The sequence below is a fragment of the Aspergillus eucalypticola genome (genome assembly GCF_003184535.1).
Source record: "Aspergillus eucalypticola CBS 122712 chromosome Unknown BO83scaffold_40, whole genome shotgun sequence".
NCBI classification, from domain to species: Eukaryota; Fungi; Ascomycota; class Eurotiomycetes; order Eurotiales; family Aspergillaceae; genus Aspergillus; species Aspergillus eucalypticola.
Window position 1 is genome coordinate 56,436 of NW_020290314.1, and position 16,241 is coordinate 72,676.

The 16,241-nt window shown below is 46.7% G+C and overlaps 2 protein-coding genes across 2 annotated transcripts; one reads left to right on the forward strand and one right to left on the reverse strand.

The window, feature by feature from the left end:
* Positions 1-500: 500 nt before the first annotated feature.
* Positions 501-2,895, forward strand: BO83DRAFT_371641 (Iwr1 domain-containing protein). The gene is made up of 3 exons (XM_025529946.1): positions 501-636; positions 770-2,122; positions 2,194-2,895. The coding sequence occupies exons 1-3, from the start codon at positions 570-572 to the stop codon at positions 2,400-2,402; spliced, it is 1,629 nt and encodes a 542-aa protein (XP_025382718.1). The 5' UTR covers positions 501-569; the 3' UTR covers positions 2,403-2,895.
* A 2,737-nt stretch (positions 2,896-5,632) lies between these two features.
* BO83DRAFT_403487 (uncharacterized protein) lies at positions 5,633-6,343 on the reverse strand (the record flags this gene model as incomplete). Its single annotated transcript, XM_025533623.1, has 1 exon — positions 5,633-6,343. The coding sequence occupies one exon, from the start codon at positions 6,341-6,343 to the stop codon at positions 5,633-5,635; it is 711 nt and encodes a 236-aa protein (XP_025382719.1).
* Between the last annotated feature and the right edge of the window lie 9,898 nt (positions 6,344-16,241).

A 16,241-nucleotide genomic window follows, 5' to 3' on the forward strand; every position in this document is an offset into this window, starting at 1 on the left:
CTTTTTTTTGGCCATTTTGCCGTTTCTGATCTCCAGTTGGCTACAAAGGCGGGTGAGATCGCAGCCAGATCCTAAACCGGTTTCGGTGGGGTCTGTTGATGTCTCAGGCTGCTTATTTGCATATGTGATGCCATTCAACGGAACTAATCCCGAGCATAGAGCTCCCCTGTTGCATTTTGATTATGACAAGGGGTTATATAGCGGCGGAGGTAATTGATCCAGGATGATAATAGTGGATCCGCCAGCAAGGAACATAAGAAAGACGAGAAGAAGAGTGCTCAGTGCATAAGAAATGACAGACATGTGGTCACAATATCATAATACTCCCAATAGAACTGTAGTACTAGATTGTACGGAGTAGCAGCTACCGCATTGGGTAATGCGTCAACACTGCGATCACGTGAGCATATACCCGCTTGGTCGCGCTAGGCCGGATGAAGATGTACCATGGAACCAAACGAAGCCGCTGCGATCACCATCATTTCATTTCACCACCACCTCGAGGTCCTTCATCACCACCGTTCTTTGACGACACGGTAAAGGCCGCTTCACACCTCTATTGAAGCACAATGTCTTTGCCTCCAGAACAAATTAATATCAAGCGTCGCAGAGAAGAGGAGCCGGTCGAGACTTTATGTAAGACTCCTTGATTCGTTGCATGAGCGGCCCTTCTTTTAGTGACGAGGCCCCTCAACCGCAGAATATCACTAGCAGTTCCCGTCTGCTTTTGATCATTTTACCAAGTTGCCAACGCTAATGCAATTTCCAGACATTCAGTCAGAGCTGCATCAGACTAAGCGTCGATTCACGGACTTTGTTTTTCAAAGGGTTCAGATCAGTGGCAATAGCCCTGAAGACAGCTTGTCTAGCCCCTCTTCTTTCTCAGCAGCGCGGAGAAAACTGCTTACTCCGCGGTCGGTGAGCAACACCGTCTATCCAACTACTGGGGGCGTGACCAACCGCGTCGCTGGTGCAGGAGCAACTGTCCCCTTGGTAAGAGCCACGTCTCCTGGGGCAGAGTTCCGCGAGGAACGTCGCCTGGCGAACGCTCGGAAAGAACATGAGGAGAAGTTGAGAAAAGCCTTGCTTTCAACGCCTACAGAAAGCCAGCCGGGAACCCCATCTGCTGTTCCAGCTTCTAGTGGAACCGATGCCGCTAGAAAGGTAGCTTCATCTGCATCCAGTGAGAGAGGAAGCCTGGCTTCCTCGCCGGGACGGACGCAATCTCTACGCCGGTTCCAGATATCTAGATCCACTACGCCAATGAGCCCGCTCCGTAGCACAGGCGGTGGTGTCCAGAAACGCAAAGATGGCGCGGTCGCGGTGCTAGTAGAGAAACTGAGGCGCACGCCGCATTCGAGACAAGCGTCGATGGTTGCTGATGCTGCTGCTCAGGTGGATGAACAGGCAAGCATGACGGTTGCGGGCGCTCTGGCCTCCGAGCCCGAACGGCCGAGGAAGCGGCCGGTGGTGAACCAGGCGGAGAAGAAATGGAGAGAGGAGCGTAAGAGCGCGATCTCGGCTGCTAAGCAGCATATCTCACAGGTGCTGGACAGAGAGGCTGAGGCGGCCCATCAGAGTAATTGGGAGAACGAGTCGGAACGATTGGCAAGGGAACTGGAGAAAGTAGCTCTGGAGCTGGACTCAGAAATGAATGTGACGGCCACCGAAACAGACTACACGCAGCAATCAGGGTCGCAATTTTTGAGACCGTCTCGGCCTCATTCGGTGATGCCCAAGCCTCCGTTGAAATTCCAACCGCGCACGCCCAATAAGCATCGTGCGGGAGCCTCGGACGCACAAGTGATGCAAGGGCCAGTCGAGAAAGTTGAAGAGGCGGCGAACACTCTGCCCGCGGGGCCTGAAGAGGACGAGAGCGACGGGGAGTACGTCTACGACACGTACATACGGAAGCCACTTCCAGACACTGGACTGCTTACGGACCCATTAGTTGGTTTGGATGCGGACCAAGAGGCTTGGTTGCGGCAGCATGGCATTGATGCGAATCGCCAAGACATTGGAGTTATCGTCATCACGCAGGAGGATGAGGAGTACTGGGAGAACTTTGTCGAAGACGATGAGGACGAGGAACGGTGGGATAGCGAGGATGCAGACTCGAACGGTAAGCAGTCGATCGCAATTTTGGCAGGACCTTCTGCAGACAAGGCTAACACCGCGGGCGATCCCGGGCAGCTGAAAATAATCCCGCAAATGACTATCCAGATGAGGAATTGTCGTGGGATGATGAAGAGGATGATCCAACGGCTATCTACAACAAATACCGGACGTACGCTCGGTCTGATGACGAGGAGTTCGACTTTGACGACTCAGCCAGTGAGGGGCGCCATCGTAGTGGATTCGGGTTTCGGTCGCACGTGGATTCAGAGGACGAGAGCTGGTGATCGGAGGGATTACGGTGACACACACACACACACACACACACACATACAGAGGGCGACACGCACAAGCCATCAATCAGGAAGCAAGTGAGCAGGGAATGGGGGCGTGGCTGACCGAACAACGAGGCAGCGAGACTAGCTCGGGTGGCTGCGTCTGCAGAACTCACGCCTTGTTTGGGTTGAGGAATTCATCGTATGTATGGTACTTTTAAAGCCATGTTTATTGCTGGCAATCGACGAGGACGACGAGCTCCTTGATGAGGCTGGGCTCGAATCGACTCGACTGACCTCTTTTGCCGTCCATGAAGTCATCAACGTAGGGCCCTGATTCACCGCAAGATCAGCAGCCGTCATGCCTCTGCAGAGATTATCTGCATCCGCATCGCTGCTGCAGGATGAGCTGGGCCGCGACGACAGGACTAGGCCGTAAGCCAAGTCGACCGATGTCTCCGGCCAGTAAGGACCGTTTCAGAATTGCAGTGGTGTATTCTTCCTTCCTTCTTTCCTTTCCCTGTTCTTCCCTTCCTCCGGGGAGAAAAATGGATCGATCCTTCAGCATCTCGGTTTCCCTTTTTCACCTCCCATTCCCAACGCAGTAAGAACCACGAGAGCAGCAGATTAAGTTGATCTCACCACCACCCCTCCTCCTTCAGTTTTACTACTTCTAACCCCCCACGACCCTTAACACACAGACTCCAAAATAAGATTCCAACGGACCGAAGTAATGCGGGGTCCAAATCCTTCAAATAATCCTCAAGCCGATATCATTCGCCCTGTCATCTGATAATACGATAGATAGAGTCTTCTAACTTTTCTCTGAACAATCGTATTATACGGGAGTACTAGTCATGCTCATCTTTCGGGATTGAAACTAGAAGCGAAGAAGGATAGAAGAAAAATAAAATTAAAATAATTAATAATATCACGAAAAGACTAAAACAAGAAAAAAAAAGAAACGTTGAAAAACCTAGTAAGACATACATGCACAACCAAAACAAGCCAACCACTCATTCACGCCCAACACCTCCATCTTGTCCAACCCACCTGATCGATTCCTCTTTTCTCTCCCTCCTTCATACAGCTGTACGTAAGTAAGTAAGTATGTAAGTAAGTAAGCAAGTAAGCAAGTATATACGTATGATGTATTGTATGTACTATTCTACATGCCGAGAATTCCATCCATGGCCTGTGCATCCACATTATGCAGTAAGTAATCCTCATTATCTGCAACAAGAATCCTTCCATCCACGCATCCATCCGCCTAAATGAATAACCATTTGTAGGTTCTAGCTTAAGTTAGGTCAGGTCAGGTTACCCCTCTCTTTTCCATTTTCCTATTCCGATTTTCTTTCCTGCTTTGCTTTTGGGTTTGACTTTCATGTACGTTCGGGATCTGAATAAATCCTTCGATCAGCATAATTCAGTCTGCAGACTAAACTAGAATTTCCTTTCCCACGCGTCTCTTTTTCGTCTGCTTGGGTCTACCTGTCATGTCTCGGATTGAAAGTAAGTACTTATTCTGGGTTGGTGAGGTGAGGGGATCGGCGATTGGTTGGTTCCATTTCTTTCTTTTTTTTCTTTCTTTCTTTGGATTCTTCTCTCTCGTATTGTCTAGATTGGGGGGAGGGGGTGTATGTATACTATGCTTGGAGTATTAGTATTACGGTGTATAATATCGAGTACAGATAGATAGGAAGAATTGGACTTGGCTGGTTAGTACGTGGGATATGTATACATAGAATCCTATAAGCTAGGCATTAAGTATACATTGTCATGAGATAAACATGTGAATGCTATCTAGCTATCATCCCAGTTCTGTCAACCCATATAAGATCAACCATATAAGCGAGGATAGTCCTATAGTGAAACCCCCACTATGTGGCCATAATGAGGATCAAAGCTCCTCTACTGTACTAGACTATAGATTGGGTAGCGTGTGCCGTGGTGATGCTAGTTATACTATTATTGTAGTGCATATTTTACTATAATACTCTTGGATATTAATTCCACATGGTACTCGTTTGTCTATACTCGCATACATAGGTAGAGGGCAGAGTATTCCTACCACAATGGCTTAATGCGCTATTTAAAGATAATCTCAAGTACTACCATTTCACTTGTACGTATGACAGATTGTCAAGTGCTCAGCCAGGTACAGAGGAAATAAGTAGATAAGTCAGATAGACACTCGGCCAGTCTACCACTTGTGTATTATTCTATCTCCTTCTCTCACTGATATGCTTATTACGATCTACTCAGGTATAACACTATACTTATTTCGCTACACTGATTGTCAGCATTTGAGTCAATACTTCAAAGCATCTATAACCCACGTCTCCTCCATAAAGCCTCTCTCAGGAAAAAGTAGATATACGGTTCTACCCTTGAGTATAGAAGATGTTCTAACTCACTGTCATTCCATTTGGACATGGCGTATGGATCTGACTTACACTACAACTAAGTCTTCTAGTTGCAGCATACTTCACTATCTGTAACCACCATACACACTACGCGTAAAATACCGTATCTAACACACTCACCCCCGTATCCATACGTACCACTCACTACCTCTCGGCCATCGGACATAAGTGCCAAAAGAGTCTATGACAACAGAGTGGGCAGGCTTCCTTACAGTGTGGCCTGATTCGCGGTTGGGAAATCCCATGGTGTAATTATTCGCGCATTCATTCATGCGTTCCTCTACGCTTGTTCCTTACTACAAAGGTTGATAGAAAGAATAATTCGGTTATATTGATGATTGTCCATAGTTCCAGTAGTTGTTATTTCCGTAGCCAACCCTTTCAAAGGTGTTAAAAAACAAAACAGTGATGAGAACCAACCCACCCTTAGCCATGTGTGTAAGATGCATGTATGCAAGCAAAGATCAGATAGCCTCCCAAGTAGTAAAAGTAGTAGTAGTAATAGTAACATAACATGCTGAATTGTGCCGACGTAAAGAGCGAAATGAAATTTGACAAAAGAAATAAAGAGAAATGAGGATAGAAAGAGGATAGGATAGGAGAAGAAGAGGGGAAATCGAGGAATTAAACAGAGAGGTATCTTCAGACGGCCGTGAGTTGTATCAGAGAATTTCCAGACAAAATGATAGAAAATTAAAAACAATTTTCAAAGACATCAAATTTGTCGAGTCGGATGGTCATTAGGAAAAAGTGAGGAAGTGGAGGTGTGTGAAGGAGGGCCTTTTTTCTCCTTTTCTTTTTCTATTTTCTCCTTCACCTGGGTATGCGTCTTCTGAGAACTTCCTCTTTCGACTCACGCATCCATGGATACCATATCCCCACCCAGTCAACCACACCGAATCGCGGGGCCCCCGATTCAGCGGCAAGACCCGCTCCCTCGCGAAGAAAATCACCGTCACGGAGACGCCGTTGCTCTCGCAGGGTTGGGCACTTCTTTTCTTTGATGAAGCGATAGAATTTGCATTGGATACCCTGGAAGCCCCGGCGCTGCCGGCTAGGGAATTGTTGGTTGAAGCTTTCACGTACTTCTTTCCACTCTTGGCAGAGGTCCACGCGGTGGTACCAGATGAAGTACATTTCCTCTTCCTCGTACTTCGGTCGAGGAGGTCGACGTCGCTCCGGAGCATTGCTGGAGCTGCTGGAAACCGAGTCATATCGCTCTCGCGAGTATGCGCCGGGCGAGGACTCGGCCGATCGAGGTCGATAAGGAAGAAATGCTGCGTCCTGGGATGATGCAGAGCTCTCCGCGTAGGGGTGGTGGCCATCTGAGTAGGGGGAATAAAAGTATTGGTTGGGACTGGGAGGATATAGAGGCGACAGTTGTGGTCCTGGGTGGCTGTAATGCATCCGAGAGCTCGTACTTTCTCTCTCTGATGATGGATTCAATAGAGAATCAATGGCCATGCGGCTTTGACGAGAAGCCGGCATGTAGTTTGCCTGTGGCCGCTCGTGAAGAGTCTCCATGGTAAATGTGTAATAACAGCGATAATAATAATAGACGCTTTAGTGGGGTGTTTCTTTTTCCTCCTTGGGAAGAGAAGATGGTGTTCCAGTAGTAAGAGGGTGGAGGAAGTAGTGCGGAGACAAAAATAGTTGTTCCAGTGAAGGGAAGGAACAACCGCCAAAGGAGACCAAGTATATTTGACGAAGATGCAAGTAACGATGACTTCTCGCCCACAGTGAATATGTTGGACTAACCAGAGGAGGCCAGCACCAAAGGGGGTGGGTGGGGAGGAGTTTAAGAGAAATAAGAAAGTTGGAAAATAGTAAGAGATTAAGAAGCAAAAAGGGAAGGAGTCAAAAATAAAAAAAAAAAATAGAAAAAACAAATCAAAAAATGTGACAGATGTTGGGTGTGTCTCTTTCAGCGAAGGCCGAAGGCGCTTCTACACAGTTGCACTACCTTACAACTGGTGTGTGCCTTGGTGAAAGAGAAAGGGAGCAAGAGGAGGAGGGAAAAAAACAAAAAGAATCTTGGGAGAGCCAGAGGAAGTGACGTGGATAGGGTAGAAGGAGGAATGAGAAGCTTTGTTGAACCGATTAATTTCCCAGGACAAGCCAGTCCTTAAAGCATCGCCAACGCCGCACGAGACTCCCGGTTGGACTTTTAGTGAGGGCAATGGTGGCCAAGGGTCCCTGTTAGTTCTTCTTAACCCATGCAGCGTACCAAACCTCTGGGACTGCCTGGCCTGTAATAGAGGCCGAAGTGACTGCGCCCCCTGTCCGGTCGTGGGAGAGTCACTCCTACGGCGGGTACACGACGGTGACCGGCGTGATGTGTAGCGCCTGCGCCAGCAGAGAGCTGCGAGGGTAGTATATTGGTTGGAAAAGAGGAGAAAGCCTTGTAGGAGGGGAGGGCTGTTCGTCCACTGGTGGCAATGGTAGTAGTAGTCTCCTGTTGTTGTTGCTGGGGTTTATTCTCGCGTCTGTTCCTTCAACCCTAGTCCATCTGCAAGCATGTCCTCACTCGCGGTGGCTGTAAAGTAGTATACCGGTATTTATTTCGGCCGGTGATCCAGATGAACAAAATAGATAGCAGTGAATAGTAATGAGATAGGAACCAAATAGAAAAGTTTCAAGAAACAATAGCAGCAACCAGGCCTTATATGCAAGGATATAGTATCGTCTGGAAAACCGTCAAGCACCAGAAGGATTCGCCACTTATTTTCAACGCCAGATGGATCCTCAGCATTCACTATGATGAACTGCAGGAGAGGATGAGCGAGGATAAAAAGAAAACGACTGGATGAAAGAATGGCATCCGATGGAATGGATGGTTCAACAAGTGGAGATCGCGACAGGGTCACGTTGGCAGACCGACGACGTGCAGGGCCAGACTGGACGCTTGAGGGAGGTTAGTTTAGAGAGGGTCACCGTTGGATCGGGTAATTAATCGGGGCTTGCTGTAATTTATGATCTGGTTCGGATTTTCCTATGATTTTCCTTATTTTTATTCGGGCTTCTTATTTTCTTTTTTTGTTTTCATTTTGATTCTTATCCATTTTTGAAATTCTCTGGTTTTATTTTTATCTATTCTCTCCTCATGTAGTTTTTATTCCTAGTTTATTTCGAATCTGGGTTCCAACTCCACTCTCTTTTGCCTTCGTCTTTTTCTTTACCCCTCAGAATTCCGGCTTGGCCAGTTCGTGAACTGTGCAGATTAGATATCAGAAAAGTCAATGTGGAATGAGGCCGTAATGAAGAATCCACAATCAAGCGAAAGCGTAAATACAAGGTTTTTTTTGTCCTCTAAAAAAGAAAAAAAAGTGTGACGAAGGGAAAAGTGACGGAAGGAAGGAAGGGCCAAGGGAACAGGAATCGATCCTGATAAAATTGCCTAAAAAAAACCACCCCCAAGATTAGGTTCTCGAAGAACAAAGACGAAGAACGAGGAGTAAGAGTGAAGTAGCATAGTAACTGCTAATTCAAAATCACCCAGTCATTAACGTCGATAGTAATATTATGGGGATGAATAATAAGGATAAGCAAAACCAAAATCACAATAATGATATGATAATGATCGCTTGGGGTCCGGGCCAAATTGACGACAAGCTTAATGGGTCCGGGTCATTCAAATCGTCGACCCAGCTAACTAAAACTACACTACTGACACTACATCGCACAAGTTATCATTGTACTTACCTTAACCCTATTTAGTCATTTGGCAACTGGCACGGATATGAAGAAGATGATGATGATAATCACGATGACACCATCCTCAACTTGCCAACCAACAACGCGCCCTACCCTCTCTTGTCTCTTCTTTTCTTTTTTTTCTTACCTCTGGGCGGAGGATTGGCCACGCGGGGAGTGAGGGGGAGCAGGCCTTCGAAAAGAGCCATCTGCATGAGCGTCATGTACACAATCAGTTAAATCCCTCCCACACACACACACACTACTACTACTACCCCCCATGTCAATTCTCCTCATCGGCCCCCAATTCTTCCTGCACTATCCCCATTCATTCACCCATTCCTTTGCCCCAGTACCATGGGTTCGTTACTCTGCTTTCTTCTGGCACATGCAGTTTCTAGTTCCAACGCGCAGGTCTCGGTATGGCTAGGACACACCCTCACCCTCACACACACGCTCCAGCCTATCAGCATAATTACAAATTCCGGAAGGATGGCCGCGGACTAAGGAGCAATAATAGAATATAGAATAATAATAATAATATAATAATAATAAACAATAACCATACGATAATAGTAAAATTTAACACCGAGCAATCAGAAAATTGAACACAAAATAAAAAATAAAAAAAAGCGTTCTGGAATAATGTGGTACGTATGTATTGTAAGGCGAAAGAGCCAGCCAGCTTCTCTAAACTGAATATGTATTAGTCCCCACGTTTGAGTGAATAAGTTACCTTACCTGCCATTATTCAGGCTCTTGGCTTACTATAGAATGACAGACAGGCTGACTGAAAGTGATCTCAGCCAACCGCAAAATGGTTACTGCTTTTGTTAAAGATGTACATTAAAGTGGGTGAGTGAGAGAGCGATCAAGTATGCCGTTTACCTTAAAACTCTCTAGATAGATAGATAATCACCTACTGATCGATTGACTGACTTGCTTGCTGAAGAATGTGTCAAACCGTGTTATGCGTAACAGAGTTACGCCAGCAAGGGCTTTTTCTCGTATTTATATTCCCCACCATTTGCATTCCGCAGCAGCTACTTTTACTACTACGTACTTAGCTAATAAACTACTAAGGAAGGAAAATGTTAATGCGGTCGTAAGTAATGACTCGTTTTTGCCTTCTCTTTGGTTCGAACCCACCTGGAAATATTTGACGCCCGATCTGCCCGCGGCGAGGAGCTTAAGAGACAACATACCTTTCCTTCCTTCCCTCCTTCCATCCATCCTTTCCTCCTAGGAGTCTATCTATTAGAAATAAAATATTTAGGGATTTGGTTTGATCTAGCTGGACACCATCTAAAAACATACGTAGTAACCAAAAACCAGAACCCCGAAAGAAGACTTAATCAGAAAGGAAAATATATTCCTCGAAAGAGAAGAACGCCGTCATTCGGCCGTAATACATCACACATACTCAAATAAATAACTTACGCCGCCCACAACATGCAGCCCTGCCATTGCGTGAGAAAAGGCCAAGACGAAAAAAAAAATTAAAAAAAAAAGTCATTTCAGTTCCCCGAACCTGATAGGTCGTTCCAAGGCTGCAAGACGGGTCGACCGAAACGAAGCATTGCAGGGTTCAATTTTTTCTTTGCAATTTCCAAGCCTTCTCAGATTGATTTTCGGCCGCTGGCGGGAAAACATCAGACGACACAACATCCACTCAACTACCCATAGCTGGCTTTGGGGGGGGAGAGAGACCGGGAGAGAGGGGGGTGGGTTTGTGTGGCCCGGAGCTAGTTTCGTTTTGTGTGCTGTGCTTGCTGCTGCTGCTGTACTCCACAAGCAATCTTCATCTTGTACTTATCTACATTGGGATTGGGGATGGGGGTGTGTGTGTGTGGAGCCGTGGGAGGCTAGTTAGTTAGGTTAGTTAGCTTAGGATTGTGTCCGCGGTGGGTTAGTAGTCCACTGTTCGCTCCGAGCCTCTCTTTCTCTCTTACTTTCTCTGTTTTGAGTATGACTCCAGTCTCTTTTCTTACCCTCCTAGTATAGATAGAGAGATAGTATCTACTTAGACTAAATTAAATTACTTTACTACTATCTCTGGAGAGATGGACATGTTCGAGACCCATACGTCGCTCGCTCGCTCTCTGAAAGATGTCAATAGCGATTGATTCATTTGGAATGAATCCGGTTGTGTTCGGGTTACTTTGCTAAATTCGTTTTTATTTTTTTTCCCTACTACTATCTATCTACGTAGTTATCTGTCAGTAATGAATGATTAATTCGAATGGCTAGCCCAATCTAATCACTCGAGCGTGGTCGCCGACCTTACTTTTTTTCTTTTCTTTTTTGATTTACTCGGAGAAATAAATAATGATACAGAAAAAGGGGGAGGTTGTGTAGTATGGTAGTGGTGTAGGTTATGGAAAAGAAACGAACGAACGCAACGGGATTATACGGGAGTCACGCAAGACTAAAAATGTGACTGACTTGACTGACTGACTTTACTTGACTTGTCGGTGGGAAGATCCTTAGTTAGCAGGAAGCAAGGTCAATCTTTTCTCTCTACTACTGATTTTGTTATTTTTAATTTGTTTATTATTGTTGTTATTATTTTTTCGGGGACGCTAGTTGGCATATGGAACAATCCTTCATTCGATTTCTACACCTCACCTCGCAAAGTAAACGGGAAAGGAAAAAGTAATGAAACCCGAGAAGAAAAGTAAAATAAGATAGAATAAGCAGAAGAGAAGAAAAAGAAAACATGGATGGGTAAAAGGATCACTGCAGGATTCGTGCAAGACCATCATCATCCATCAGCAGGTGAGGATTTGGAGAAGAAAAAAAGGAATGAGCAGTCAGTGAATGAGAGGAAGAAGAAGGGGGGGGGGGAAGGGGAAGCCAGAGCCAGCCTGAGGGAGGGCAAGGAGGGAGGGGGGGAGAAGGAAGCCGGCGAAGCAAGCCAACAGAAAGGCCATAATGGGCCGCGTCTATTGGGCGCGGATTAGAGTCAGCAACCCAACCTGCAGTGGCTTTGCTAGCGTACCGTTGTGTCGGGACGGGTTTACGAATAGGATCGAGGCTCTAACGCTGTCTGGCTCTTATGGTCTCAGATTGCGCAGGGCCATTGCTGAAGGACAGGCGACCTGACAGCCAAGCGGGAGACACGATGTGTGTGGGTCCGAGCCTTAGTACCGGGGAGGGGGGAAAGGGAGGGGGTGGAAATTGGAATGGGAGAAATTTCAAAATTTCAAAATATTATAATATTAATGAAAAAGTAAGTATAAATAAATGGGTAAATGGACACACAGAGAACAAATACTGGAATGGGGAAAAGTACACAAAGAGCCTATGGAACTAACTACTACTTATTTAGTATGGACTAAAGATGAGGGCCATGGGATGGATGGCCCCAACCTAGCTTAAGGGATTAGCCATGACTGACTGACTGACTGCGTGAGGCCACCACCACCACCACCACCATCATCATCATCACCCTCGATCCTTTTAATTTCTTATTTTCCTTCAATGTAATTGCTCGGTCGCCCGTTTTCAATAATAATTTCATTCTTAATACTAAGTTCAAGAGATGATGGTTCACCTTGAAGAAGTAAACCACGGGTAACCGAACTAGCTAATCGAGGTACTTACCTTTTAGCGATTATTTGCCGTTCCTGTCGACGATAAAAATCATCCCGAACAGAACCGCGCGGTCCAGATAACAATCTGCAGACCTTTGCCAACACATCCTCTGCAGCCGTGAGACGATCGCCTGCCCTCCTTATTCGATACTTGAATTTCCAGATGATCTCATCTGTCGGTTACGACGTAGTACTTTGCGCGATGATTTGAATGTATGTAATGAATCCCCGAAAGACAGGGTATGTAACCTGTTTTTTTCTTTCCTTTCTCATTTGCCTTTTCATTTTAATTTTTCCTATCCCACCCACTTCTTGATCGGTACGTAGTAGCATCTCCATCCTCGATTTGCGACTGGCGACACGGCACAACTATGGGGTATTGTATAAAACCCAGCAGGCCAGAATAGATTAAAGACCCTGCCATATAAGCTGAGACCTAAGTTGCTTAGCCTACTTCGGTAATGATCACATTGTTTTTTTTTTCTTATTCTTCCAGAAGAAAAGGTCAGCAGCCGTCCACGTTGACGGCATCATTACCACAACCTATTATAACCCCTTCGGTTGGCATTCAGTAATAGTTAATAATAAGTGTTCATTATTTCAACCTCTCGGCGAAGAAGGAGGGGCGGGCTGAAGATCCGTGAAGGATTACCATCATTTGGCACGTAAACGAGGGGACGAATCATAGCAGGGCCTGTTGCTCTCTTGGCGACCGAACTGCGATCTCACTCCGAAGCAAGTACCGCTGAAGGAACGATCTGGAGTAAATTCGTCAGCCGCCTTCAGGCCGGGCCTGACTGACAACCTCAAACCCACTAGTTGCCGCGGATTTGAATCCGCCACTGTCAAAAGACTAGCCGACCCATTTATTGTCTTGGGAGGATCCATCCTGGGTTGAGCACGGTGGTATGTTTGGGGGCGCCTTTTTTCTGTTTTAAGTCTGAGGAAGTTTTAGTAGCAAAGCACAAGACAAGTACGTAGCCTAGTTGAAGAAGACGCGGCGGGGCCCGGGGATGACGATCCGGGACGGACGAGTCTGGAGCGAGAGAGAGAATTGAGAATTGATTGAGAGACAACGGGGAAGCCCGATTTGGAAGGACTCTCTTTCTCTCTGTGAGAGAGAGTGAGGGACCCGGTCGGTAAGGTAATTAGCTTACGAGGGATCATCCTTGCAAAGTAGGGGAAAAGAGGAGAAAAGAAAAGAAACAAAAACAAAACTAAAAAGTGACAAAGGTCAAATGGAATAGGCGATGTTGACAGATCTGTTTTCTATGACTCAAAGAAGCAGGCTGGCTGGAGTTCTCAGGTAGTAGATCTGATATCAGTATTATCAAAGTCATGCATATATCAGACATGTCGCACATGATGGCTGTAAGGAAGGCCGATGAAATCACCCTTCAAGGTCGGGTCGGGTGTCCTCCATCGACCGTGCCTGACACCCACCCACAGGAGAAGGGTTGTTCTAGGCAAAGTGGGCCGTGGCCACAGCAGCAGCAAGAAGCAGCAGAAGCAGGAGCAGCAGTACACAAACAAAGCAAATCTTGAACCCCCCACACTCAGCCGAGAAGTTCCCACATCCTCAACCTGAAAAAGGACCCATGATGGCCAGGGAAAAGGAAGGAGTGACAACCGATAATTGTGTCACTATCTCCACAACTCCGTTTGGGGCCGATCGGCCCCGAACTCATCCTAATTAACTAGCGTAGACGAGCACACAAATCACGGGATGGGCTTCTTGCTAAATCACTCCAATTCTCGTATCTCTCGCTTTTAAATTCCGGTGTATGTATCTGAGCTATTATAGTGAAGAGAAGGAATGGGTGTTCTGTTCATCGTATTTCGTATAAGAAATTGATATAGAGTGCTAGTATAGTAGTAAAAGATGGTGGTGTAGTAGCCGTTATCCTTCACTTATCTTTTCTGCTAGTCGAGTCAATCAGCAGCACGCGCCCCCAAACCTTTCTAGCCTTTTCTCCAATCTTCTTTCTCCCTACTACTATGCTTTCTCTTTCCTTCAGCTTTCCTCGAGTCCATTAGCTTGGCATCGCAGGGAAAAGCCAAGACGATTACAGTTTCATTAAGTGGACCATTCGAAAACGGCAAGGTTCCATCGGCAGCTTATCAGCTAGCTGTATCGAAATTCAAGTGCGAAACACCACCCTAAATAAAGGGCGGAGGCAGCCTCGGTCATGACTTACTGTACGAGGCAACAAAAAAAATTACCCAAAATCGGATGGCCACTTTTCTTCTTCCTTCTCTTCTTCTGCTCCATATGACAAGGGGACTTGTATGGTGCCAGTTAGTAGTATTATTAGGGCCTGGACATCGTTAGTTCCAGGTTTCAACTGATGCAATGCTACACGGCGTATTGGAGCCGAACGAAGATTGGCTGAGGGTCAGAATTGCGGCACAGTCAATCTGCGCAAGCTCCAAACCCAACTCAGGCGCGTAGCATAACCTCTTGGCTTTACCCCATGCAAGTTGTTCGAGCATATGACTCTGGCAAGTGAGCTAACTAGTCCATCACCCGCTTAATGATCTGGATGATATGCGTACGCGCATGCGCTCAGGCAGAAAGCGAGGGGAAGGTTCCGAGGAAATAACAACCATTTTCTCCGTCTGCAATATGATGGGCAGACCGCCAGAAAGTCGAAGACTCCAAAAAATTGAAAATCGAAAAGAAAAAAAGAAAAAAAGAAAAAAAAAGGCGGATGATCATCCGTCTGTCAGCGCCCGTTGTAGATCCTATCCCGGAGTGTCACAAATTCCTTCGTCCCCAGCTCTCTCCTCTGTACAAGAGAGACAGAAGAACTAACTAACCTGACTTGAGTGGAGGGGAATTCCGGGGCATAGACTCCATTGAGGACAAGCTGGCCACTGCTTGCTCTACGGCAGCTGGCAAGTAGCAACAAAAGGTCGCACTTGCTGCAACGATGAGTGATTCCAGACAAGGTATTAGCTAGACGACAACAATAACTTCAACTACTAGCTCTCTTGCTGCCACGTCCCCCGACGGGAGACCCTCACCTGTTCTGCCTTAGTTCCCACCATCTTCTCCTCACCCGACGCGTAGCCGCAGCTGTGTTCGGTCACGTGAGGGTTCATCGCCGGGGAAGTCAGGCAGACAACCTATGACGAAGGGCCATTTTTATTAATGGCGGAGCTCGGCAGGTCAGTAGTTGGCTCATTCCAGCATGTCGCAATCCTCGGTGGTGGAGACCAAGGCGAAGAGAACAAAGAAAGTGGGCGGCAGGGATCAGTTCCATTCCAGCAATCGACGTCGAGCACGCCAGGACACTGACTCGTAAGAAATTACACGACCGGGCGAGGGGGTGGATATTTTAGCCCATCCCATGTGTCTAGGACTGGGTTGGAATGGGCTGTGTAAGTAATTGAATCCGGGATAACTTGTCTATAATCACATTCTTATTGAAGGTTATGCATCAGATGCAATGCAGTGATCATCTCCCTCGAGCGGTCAGGCAACTGTAGCACAGCGTTGCAGTTGCAGCGCCCATAGGGTGTTGGGGGTCGAGGTCTCAACAGGAATGGAAGGATTGATTAGGATCGTTGGCTAGAAATGACCTAGAAGTCAGAACGTTGCGGCTCAAGTTTGCAGCGCCGTCTAGGAGACTGAAGGCATTTCCTGGCAGCGTCAGCTTTGGGCGCAAGAAGTGAGGAACAGCCGCGGCGCCTAGAGGCTGGTGTCTACTAGCATCCTCAGTATTAGGCTAACGCCTGGGGGTCCTGCGGAACTCCGTACTACCAAGTACAACCGACCATCCTGCGTAATAATCCAAACGTAGTGATGCTGTCACTTGGTAGGTGAAACCAAATCGACCCCACTGGCACCTGCGGCGATAATATCCTGTTATACTAGTCAACCTGCGAGCGAGGTGAAGTGTAACTTATTGCTGGTCAGGGAAGTATGCAAAAGACCAGCCTAGACAGCACACAGGTATGAAGTAATACCTTCAGGGGCTATCCTAGCCATCAACCCAGTCCTGAGTGTCCCGATTGGGAATCATTGCACGTTCTACATACCGAGTCCGGACACAGTAACTTAATGAGGGATGTTGTGATGACATTGTGTTGCCATTGTGTGACATATCGGAATATGTGCCGAGCCTCAC